Source organism: Oryx dammah, unplaced genomic scaffold (assembly GCF_014754425.2).
Source record: "Oryx dammah isolate SB20612 unplaced genomic scaffold, SCBI_Odam_1.1 HiC_scaffold_3, whole genome shotgun sequence".
NCBI lineage: Eukaryota > Metazoa > Chordata > Mammalia > Artiodactyla > Bovidae > Oryx > Oryx dammah.
The window spans coordinates 71,865,512-71,876,805 of NW_024070187.1; the positions used below are offsets into that span (position 1 = coordinate 71,865,512).

The following is an 11,294-nucleotide window of genomic DNA, read 5'->3' on the forward strand; positions in this document are numbered from 1 at the left end:
CTTGGTGGAGGCACTGAGAGGGGAGGGTCCTTGCTAGGCTTCAGCTATTTCTGATTAACCTCACCCTGCTTTCCTCTGCAGGATGGTTAAGTCAAACTCAACAAGTTAAATATTTAAAAAGCACTATTTAGAATAAGAAGAAATTCCTCGAGCCTTGGGAATCCATGTCCATTTATTCTGAGTTCCTTTATTTAATAAGTTATTTTTGGCTGCACTGGGTCTTTGTTGCTGCACGCATGCTTTCTCAAGTTGCAGTGAGTGGGGGCTACTCTTTGTGGCAGTGCAAGGACTTCTCATTGCGGCGACTTCTCTTGTTGCAGAGCACAGGTTCTAGGTGTGCAGGCTTCAGTAGTTGTGGCACACAGGCTTAGTTGTCCATGGCATGCGGGATCTTGGCATCCGGACCAGGGACTGAAACTATGTTCCCCCAGGTGGACTCCCAACCACTAGCTCACCAGGGGAGCCCAAGTTAGTGTTTTCAAAGGCATCAGATCATCTGCCATTGATCTAACTTGGGACAAAACAAAATTCAACTATTTTACACGTTAATTTTAAGTCATAAATAAACACTCCCCCCCCTCCCTAATATCAACCTTTTTTTCTTTTTCCTGAGCTCCTCACTTTCTCTCAGAGGCTTCATGGAGGTGATAGCATACTGGTGGGGTGGTGGTCTTAAATCAGCCTGAAAGAACCACACAGATCAGTCTTGGCAAAGTTTCCCTTGGGTATTTCTATAGTCTTTCCCATTCTCCTATGCCCCTCATAAAGAGTAAAGGACTCACTGGGAAAACTTTAAAATTTCCTAACATAACCAGGCTCATTCATTTATGTATTCCTAAATCTTCTTCCAAAGTCTTCTTCCATCTCAAAGCTTTTTAACAGTGCCACTCCTGGATCTAAATTACAAAAAAAGGTTACACTCATATGCTCCCTGGCGTAAAAGTTCTTTTGACAATATTTCAAGGTTCTCTTTTTTTCCCCCAAACAGTTGGCTAAAAACAAAATGTTATTTGTCTTACAGTCAAAAACACAGACGAGGTGAGATCATTTGTGGGGCAGCTTAAAGTAAAGGAAGCACCATAATCTTATCCACTGGGGGAGGAATTTAGAATGAGGGAAGGCTGGCTGGCCTTGGATTCTATTCAAGGGAGTTCTGTCAATAAACTACACAAAAGAGAGCCTTATAAGGCAGTTTCTTCTAGAAGGCAAATCTATGACAAACCCAGAGGGCAAGCTCTAGAGAAAGATGGGTGAACATATTTAAGGGCATTAAATAAATGTCTTCCCAGCTCAATCACTCCATCTCACACGTCTAGACTGTAAAACGTCTTACAAGGCCTTTTATAACCTTATAACATCATCTCCCAGACACGTCCCCTCCTCCCTTAGGTTATCTCTCAGTTTCATAAAAAAGAATCTTTGAAACAGAATTCTCCTGACTCCCACAAGAGCACGTTACAGTATTCAACAGCTTTTACTACAAGTTCTCACTTGTGCGTAATCTAAAACTGCCTTGTGGCTATTTAATCCCAAGCCTGTTAATTTGTCTCCTGAAGAATTGTAGAACAGTAGGTTAGGCACATTCCATTTAATAACTAATTCCTAAACCATGAGGAAACATTAACTTGTTCTTTGGACTACTTTCCTCTAAAAGAATCTTAAAGCTACATATGGAATGGGAGAAAATATTTGCAAGTGTTGCAACTAACAAGAGTTCAATTTCCAAAATAAACACACAGCTCATACAACTTAACAACAACAACAAAATTGACTCAATCGAAAAATGAACAGAAGACCTAAACAGACATTTCTTCAAAGAATACATACAGATGGCCAAATAGGCACATGATGCTCAACAATGCTATTAGAGAAACATAAATCAAAATGACAGTGAGGTACTACCTCACACCAGTCAGAATGGCCATCATCAAAAAGTCTACAGACAATAAATGATGGAGAGTATGTGGAGAAAAGGGAACCCTCTTACACTGTTAGTGGAATATAAACTGTTAGAGACACCATGGAAAACAGTATGGAAATTTCTTAAAAAGTGAAAAATAGAGCTACCATATGATCTAGGAATCCTACTCTTGGGCAAACATCTAGAGAAAATCATAATTCAATAGATATGCACACCTCAATATTCACTGCTGCACTGTTTACAATAGCTAAGACATGAAGAAACCTAAGAGTCCATTGACATATGGAAGGATAAAGGAGATATGGGTCATGCTCAGTCACCCAGTCATGTCTGACTCTTTGTGACCCCATGGACTGCAGCCTGCTGGGTTCCTAAGTTCGTGGGATTTCTCAGGCAAGAATACTAGAGTGGGTTGCCGTTTCCTCCTCCAGGGGATCTTCCCAATCCAGCGATTGAACCAGTTTCTCCTGTGTTGGCAGGTGGATTCTTTACCACTGAGCTACCTGCTGCTGCTGCTTTTGCTGCTAAGTTGCTGCAGTCGTGTCCAACTCCGTGCGACCCCATAGACGGCAGCCCACCAGGCTCCCCCGTCCCTGGGATTCTCCAGGCAAGAACACTGGAGTGAGTTGCCATTTCCTTTTCCAATGCATGAAAGTGAAAAGTGAAAGTAAAGTCACTCAGTCGTGTCCAACTCTTAGTGACCCCATGGACTGCAGCCTACCAGGCTCCTCCATCCATGGGATTCTCCAGGCAAGAGTACTGGAGTGGGGTGCCATTCCCTTCTCCAGACGGAGCTACCTAGGAAGCCTCAAAAGAAGATGTGGTACATGTATACAGTTGAATACTACTTAGCCATAAAAAAGAACAAAATAATGCCATTTGCAGCAACATGGATGCAACTAGAGATTGTCATATACGTTAAATGAGAAAGAGAAAAGATATATGATATCACTTATATGTGAAATCTATAATATGGTGCAAACTTATCTATGAAACAGAAATAGACTCAGTGACATAGAGAACCAACTTGTGGTTGTTGGGGAGGGGGAGTTGTCAAGATGGAGTCCCTCTTTTAGGATGCTCCCAGTCTAGTGGGGAAGACAGACATTCAAAGAGCCCTTTTCAGGCAGTGGAAGGTGCTATACTAACTAGAAGAGCTCCTTCTTCTCCCAGGAGCTCTGCTCCATTGCTGAAATCCTCACAAGGGCCCTCCGTGTGGCGTGGCCCACCCCCACTTAAAGCTGCTCATCCACCCCTAGTTTCTATCCTATTTCCCTTGTGTACATTCTTCACAGTACATACTATGTGAAACCACCTGTTTACTTGTTTGTGTTTAAAGTTTATGATAGATGCCAAGAGAGGGGGATCTTGTCTGTCTTATTCAAGGCTGCTTACCCTGAGACTAGAGCACCTAAAAATTCATAGATTCATTCATTCAACATATATTCAAAGCATTTACTAATGCCAGGCACTGATTTAGGCCCTTGAGGAGAGAACAGGAAGTAAAAATCCCCTTCCCTCATAGAGCTTGTTTTCAAGTTGAAAAATGACAACAATGGATATTCATTGAGTGCTTTCTATGGATCATCTTATTGAATCTTCATAACAGTTCTATGAAATAGGTATGATTATAATTCTTATATTACACGTGAGGAACCAAGGCCCAAAGAGGTCAAGGATCATGCTCAAAGCTAAGCAAGTGGCAGAGTTAAAATTTACACCCAGGAGTCTGGTTCTGGAGCTCAGCATCTTAACTATTCTGCTAGAATGCCTTGTGCTCACATACACGCAGTACATGTGCAATAAATACTAGCTAGAAAGAAGAGGAGCTGAATAGGTATTTTCCCCAAGAAGACATACAGAGGGCCAATAGGCACATGAAAAGATGTTCAGCATCACTGAGTATTAGGGAAATGCACGTCATAACCTCAATGAAGTATCACCTCTTGCCTGTCAGAATGGCTATTATCAAAAAGACAAGAAATAACAAGTGTTGGTGAGGATGTGCAGAAAACGGAACCCTTGTACACTGTTGGTGGGAATGTAAATTGGTGCAGAAACTATGGAAAACCATATGGATAGTCCTCAAAAAATTAATAATAGAACTACCATATGATACAGTTATCCCACTTCTGACTACTTACCCCAAGAATACAAAAACACTAATTTGAAAAGATACGTGAGATGGTTAGATAGCATCACCAACTCAATGGACATGAATCTGAGCAAATTCTGGGGGATAGCAGAGAACAGAGGAGCCTGGAATACTGCAGTCCATGGAATTGCAAAGAGTCAGATACAACTGAACAACAAAGTCTGAAAAGATATATACACCTTAAGTTTATCATAGAATTATTTACAATGGTACAACAGCCAAGATAGGGAAACAATGTTAAGTGCCCAGAGACACATGAATGGATAAAGATGTGCTACACACACACGCACGCACACACATACACACACACACACACACACAATGGAATATTACTTAGCCATAAAAAGATTAAATCTTATCATTGGTGACAACATGGAATGGATCTTGAGGGTACAGTGCTAAGTGAAATAAGTCAGAAGGAAAAAGACAAATACTGTATGATTTCACTTCCATGTGTAATTAAAAAAAAACAACCCAAGACCCAAAATAAATGAACAAACCAAGCCAAACAAAAACAAACAGGTAGCTATAGAGACCAGAGCAGTGAGGACCAGAGTGGGTGGGGTGGGGTAGACAGCAAAATGAGTCAAGGGGCTCAACTGTATGGAGACAGATGGAAACAAAACTTTTGGTGGTGAGCACCCTGTTAGGTATATAGAAGTAGAAATATAATGTTGTCTACTTGAAATGTATCTAATGTTATAAACCAATGTTACCCCAATAATAAAGCAATAAAGTAATACCCTCCACCCCCCACAGAGTACATAAACAGATTCAGAACATTAAAAAAAAAGATGCCTGGAAGCCTACACAGAGCTGAAGAAGGACAAGAACATAATTATGAAGGGTGGGGAGGGAGGGGAGAGACAAGGGTTTTCATAAAGACAGTGATACCAGCTGATCCTTGAAGGCTAAGAGTTTCAAGAGTGGAAAGATAAGTGAAGGTGTGACTGCAAACAACAGCTAAGAGCAAACAATTACTGTGGCTGGACCATAAAGGTGGTTGGAGAGAAGAGGCCAAAATCAAAATAAGAGAGTTATTGTGAAGTGCTAGGTAGTTTTAACTTGGTCCTAGAGGTACTAGCTGAGCTATTCAAAATCCTTCAAGAGGATGCTGTTAAAGTGCTGCACTCAATATGTCAGCAAATTTAGAAAACTCAGCAATGGCCACAGGACTATAAAGGTCAGTTTTCATTCCAATCCCAAAGAAGGGCAATGCCAAAGAATGTTCAAGTGAAAGTGTTAGTCACTCAGTATAGTCTGACTCTGCGACCACATGGACTGTAATCTGCCAGGGCTCCTCTGTCCATGGAATTCTCCAGGCAAGAATATCGGAGTGGGAAGCCATTCCCTTCTCCAGGGGATCTTCCTGACCCAGGGATCGAACAGTAGTCTCCTGCATTGCAGGCAGATTCTTTACTGCCTGAGCCATTTGCTTATTTCACATGCTAGCAATGTTGTGCTCAAAATCCTTCAAGCTAGGCTTCAATAGTACGTGAACTAAGAAATTCCAGATGTAAAAGCTGGGTTTAGAAAAAGCAGAGGAACCAGAGATCAAATTGCCAACACTTGTTGGATCATGGAGGAAGCAAGAGAAGAACATCTACTTCTGTTTCATTGACTATGCTAAAGCCTTTGACTGTGTGGATCTCAACAAACTGGAAAATTCTTGGAGATGGGTATACCAGACCACCTTACCTGTCTCCTGAGAAACCTGTGTGCAGGTCAAAAAGTAACAGTTAGAACTGGGCATGGAACAAGGGAACAACTTCAAAATTGGGAAAGGAGTATGACAAGGCTGTATATTGTCACCCTGCTTATTTAACTTATACGCAAAGTATTACTTATTTATTTGTAGTTGCTCAGTTATGTCTGACTCTTTGCGATCCCATGATCTGTAGCCCACCAGGTTTCTCTGTCCATGGAATTTTCAGCCAAGAATACTGGAGTGGGTTGCCATTCCCTTCTCCAGGGGATCTTCCCAACCCAAGAATAAAACCGGGTTCTCCTGCATTACAGGCAGATTCTTTACGGTCTGCGCCACCAGGGAAGCCTATATGCAAAATACATCATCTGAAGTGCTGGGTTGGATGAATCACAATCTGCAATCTAGATTGCTGGGAGAAATATCAACAACCTCAGTTATGTAGATGATGCTACCCTAAAGGCATAAAGTGAAGAGGAACCAAACGCCCTCTTGATGAGGTTGAAAGAGGAGAGTAAAAAGGTGCCTTGAAACTCAACATTCATAAAATTCATGGCATAAGATCATGGCATTCGATCCTATCACTTCATGGCAAATAGATGGGGAAAAAGTGGAAGCAGTGACAGATTTTATTTTCTAGGGCTCCAAAATCACTGCAGATGGTGACTGCCAGCCATGAAACTAAAAGACAGTTACTCCTTAGAAGGAAAGCTATGACAAACATAAAGAGTGTATATAAAAGCAGAGACATCACTTTGTCAACAAACGTCTGTATAGTCAAAACTATGGTTTTTCCAGTAGTCATGTACAGATGTGAGAGTTGGACCATAAAGAAGGCTGTGTGCCAAAGAATTGATGCTTTCAAACTGTAGTGCTGGAGAAGACTCCTGAGAGTCTCTTAGATAGCAAAGAGATCAAATCAGTCAATCCTAAAGGAAATCAATCCTGAATATTCACTGGAAGGACTGATGGTGAAGCTGAAGCTCCAGTACTTTGGTCATCTGATTTGAAGAGCTGACTCATGGGAAAAAGACCCTGATGCTGGAGAAGATTGAAGGCAAAAGGAGAAGGAGGCAGCAGAGAATGAGATGGTTGGATGGCATCACTGACTTAAGGGACATGAATCTGAGCAAACTCCAGGAGATGGTGGAGGACAGTGGAGTCTAGTGTGCTGAAGTCCATGGGGTCACAAAGAGTCAGAAACATGACGTAATGACAGAATAATAGCAAACAACAAAAGTACTAACAAGAAAGTCTTTTAAGAATGAATTCTCATTCTACAAGTGAAAAATTAATTCTGAGGGAGAAGAGGGAATGAGACACAAGGACCAAGAGATTGCCAAGTAACTCAGATATAAAGGATTATGCACAAAAGGAGTAACCAAGAGCCGGAATAAAGAGGCATGGTGTTCTTCCCTGTGAGATTTCATTACACATCTTGGCATCTCTATAACTTTTAAAAAAAATTTATTTTTATTTATTTGTTTGGCTGTGCCAAGTCTTGGTTGTGGCATGTGGACTTTTATTTGCAGCAACCAGTCCCTCCTAAAGGAGCTCAGTCCTGGGTGTTTATTCGTAGGACTGATGCTGAAGCTAAAACTCCAATACTTTGGCCACCTGATGCAAAGAGCTGACTCATTTGAAAAGACCCTGATGCTGGGAAAGATTGAGGGCAGGAGGAGAAGGGGATGACAGAGGATGAGATGGTTGGATGGCATCACTGACTGAGTGGACATGGGTTTGGGTGGACTCCGGGAGTTGGTGATGGACAGGGAGGCCTGGCGTGCTGCAGCTCATGGGGTCACAAAGAGTCAGACATGACTGAGCGACTGAACTGAACTGAACTGGGATCTAGTTCCCTGACCAGGGATCAAACCCAGACCCTCTGCATTGGGAGCACAGAGTCTTAGCCACTGGACCACTAGGAAAGTCCCTCTATTAACTTTTAATTAAACTGAATTTTCAAATCTTTTCTAGTTACTCATGACTTCAGGGACCTCAGTAAGATCTAATGACACTAAATTCATGATGACAGTCTTAGGTGAGATTACTAGGTCACTACCTTTTAGATCAGGGTTCTCCAGGGCTCCAGGGAAAGTGCTCTGGGTGACAGGTTTGTAACTCATGGATACTTTGTTAACCAGCAAGACCAGACTTTTGTCCATCTTCAACTGTACAGCATCTAGCAAGAGTGCCGACACCTGCCACATGGTCTCAGTAAATGCAGGTTAAATGAGACAAACTGCGATGCCCTCTCCATCTCAATACTTGAGGATGCATAACTGGAGTTTCTTCTGAGGGTAGAAGAAGAACCCTTTCTAGACTGGAAGAACCTAGAAATGCATTTCTATTCTTTGCAAAGTCCCAGTACTAAATGGCACAGAGGTTAAAGGCACTCTGATTGGTTTGCCTCTGTGATGTGTCAAAACACATTCAGGAATCAGGAGAAATAAATTAGATCTGGCTTTAGCCCCATTTATCTTTGCTGTGGAAACGTACTCTGGTGGACCTCACATTCTTTTCTGCTCTCCCTGGCTTTTTTCTATAAAATGGTCTCAGGCACCAGACTCCTTAACTCTAAATTTAGATTGGTGGGTCGGGGGGAGAACTAATTTATGACAAAGTTTCCAGTTTCAGAAGCTGTTTCTCTTAACATTTTCCCAAACATAAAGGAAAACTAGGTCTGTATCCTCATGACGTTTGCAGTCTGGAGAGATGCTGAGGATCTTGGTTTACATGATAATGAGCTTACATGACTACTTCTACATGACTATCAGTCTCAATATTTTATAATTGCACTGTGTGAGTGTTTAGAGATGTAAATAGCAACGAGAGAAGATGAATAAAACTAGCTACAGGCTAGAAGTGACCATAATACTTAAATAATCTCCAAGCTAACCTTCTGCTCTGATAAGGCAAATTCCATTGATTTGGAGACTGTGGGGAAAAATTCCCCCTGGAATGTGTAAGAAAAATGTCAATATTTGGAATGAATTCTTCAACTATGCACATTTCTCTTTTCATGGTATGACTGATAAGTTAGATCCAAAGGAACAAATGACTGTTTCTGTTGGAAGAGCATGTGGATTACTTTGCATTGTGGTTTTTCTAAGTTTAAGGTGATGATAATATAAATAGTTAACGGTAAGTTGGTTACACTATTTAAAGCTTTCAATCAGTGACAGATGACCTATTCGCCATTTGGACTTCTGGGAAAAACTCTAACAAAAGAATTGGTTGGGGAGCTTGGAGAAAGCCTGAGCTGTGTTAAAGGAGCAACTGCTTCCGTCATTTCAGGAGAACTGCCTCCTCTCTCCCTTTCTCTGCCTTGGCTGGGACCAGGAATGGGGCTGCCAAAGTTGGATTTCTAACTTTCCCCTGAAACTGCTTTCTATGGAAAATGTTATTTCAGACTTGAGAATTAAAAGCCCCCCTGCTTTTATTTTGCAAGTCCAGACTCTCTTTATTTTCCCCTTTCATTTATGGCAAGCTTGGACTTGTCTGGAATAAAATAAATGACCAAACATAACCTCAAAGGCATTTCTGCTGAAAAGTGCATCCTGGGGACAAATTATTCAAAAAAAAGAAGAAGAAGAATAAAGAAAGAAAAGAAGGAAGAAGAAAGAAAAACAAAGTGGTCATAAGGTTCACAATATATATGACATCTTTAAAGAGGTATTTTTTTTCTCCCCACAAATAACTAGCTAGTTTAAATTACTGTTTGAGAATCTGTAAAGTCCAGTATAAGTGAATTATTTATTTCCCTTAACATTAAGAAACCATGAAATCTAATTTTTAAAATTCTTACAATCTAGTCCATCAAACACGAGACAACTTCTCTCTGAAAGTCCTTATTCTGTATTTGACTGTCAAACTCCTTTTCCCTATCTCTTACCTTCATCTCTATCTCGACACTCAAGCCAAGAAAGAAAGAGGCGAAAATGTATTTCTGGGTTCCCCAAAGAGTGGGGGCAGCTTTCGTGAATCGATTTGCCAGTTGTTAGTATGAGCTGGGTGGGCTCTGGGGACGGGAGAGTCTATGGCATCGGGAAATCTTTTCTATAATTCGTTCGCTCCACGAGTCCTCACTTTCTTGGCGCACGCACCGAACTCTCAAAATAAAATCACCAAAAAAAAAAAAAAAAAAAAAGAGAGAGAAGAGGAGGCGTCGCCCATCCCTCCCTCCCGGCATCCCACGACCGCCCACTCCCCCAGCTCTTGTCTCCTGGGATGCCCACGGGAGGAGCCGCGGGAATCAGCCGGGCGCGCAGGCCGCAGACATCCTGCCGGCTCTGCGCCGCGAGGGGGCGCCCGGCTCTCTCAGCGGGGCAGGGCGGGATCCAAGGGGGAAGCGCCGGTGCCCACCTTGCTCGCAGGTGCCCTTGCTGACCTGGGTGATGGCCTTCTCCCCGCGGCTCTCGGCCCTGAGGCTGGCGGCGCGCAGCTGGCAGCCGCTGGAGTAGGTGACGCCGTCGCTGCCGCACACGGGGTAGCGGCTCTTGCACACACACACGCCGCTCACAACCGGGCCGCCGGCTGCTGCCCCGGCTTTACCCTTCCGCCTCTTGCGGCTCTTCACGCACTCCATGCCCGGCGCGCAGTGCCCCCTGCCGGCGCCGCCGCCCCCGCACGGCTCGCCCTCGCCGCGGGCGCACACCGGGCAGCAGCCGCACGCGTCGCGGGTCTCGCCCAGCTGGCAGCCCCGCGGGGGCAGGGGCGGGCAGGCGGCCGGCTCGCAGGGGCCGCAGGCGTCCGAAGAGGAGGAAGAGGAGAGGGGCAGGAGCAGGAGCAGCAGCCCGGCGGCGCCGAGGAGCAGGGCGGGCAGCGGCGGCCGCTCCATGGCGGGGCGCGGTGGCGGCGGCGGGAGCGCGAGTGAGCCGGACCCCGCGGGCCAGCGTTTTAAACCAGGCCGCGGGAACCACACCCCGGGGCGGCGAGAGCGGGCCCGGGGATGCTCTGCTTCACGCCCCTTGGCTTTGGGTTTTAGCTCGAGCGCACCCCGCCGGGTCCTGCTCGGCCCCCCACTCCCCAGGGCTGCGTGCACCCCATCCTTGGGGAATCGCCCTCAGTGAAAACAGTTCGCTCACACCCTTGCTTTTCGGCTCTCGTAGTCCGAATATTTACACTTCTTCATAACAACTTTGAGATGGTCTCCTGTGTAATCCATTATATTCTCGTGGGTCTGGGAGACCTGAGTATTGATCGTTCTGCGGTTTGCGAAGCTCTTTTAAGAACAATTCGTTTTCCAAACCCCACTTGGGAGATTTTGTGTCTCGGTTGGCCACAGGCCCGGTGTGGTCTTGGGTGGCAAGTTTAAAGGACAAATTGTTGCCAACGGCTCCTCTTTCTGGACCCTCATAACTGCCTGCTCCCCCTGTGCTTTCTCATGTCAAGTTTTATCTGTGAGTACTGGAACCCATGCGAGAGCCGGTTGTGTCCTCAGGTTATAATATGTGATGCTGGATTGCCATCAAACCCCTCTGGAGTCCTGAGCACGACTTGGGGTGGGGGGG

At 44.2% G+C, this 11,294-nt stretch overlaps 1 protein-coding gene across 1 annotated transcript in view; it reads right to left on the reverse strand.

The window, feature by feature from the left end:
- IGFBP7 (insulin like growth factor binding protein 7) overlaps positions 1 to 10,723 on the reverse strand; it is a 79,134-nt gene extending 68,411 nt beyond the window's left edge. The window contains exon 1 of the mRNA XM_040238285.1: positions 10,147 to 10,723. Coding sequence (XP_040094219.1) covers positions 10,147 to 10,621 — 475 coding nt within the window. The 5' untranslated portion in view covers positions 10,622 to 10,723. The remainder of the gene's footprint in view (positions 1 to 10,146) is intronic.
- Positions 10,724 to 11,294: the final 571 nt, after the last annotated feature.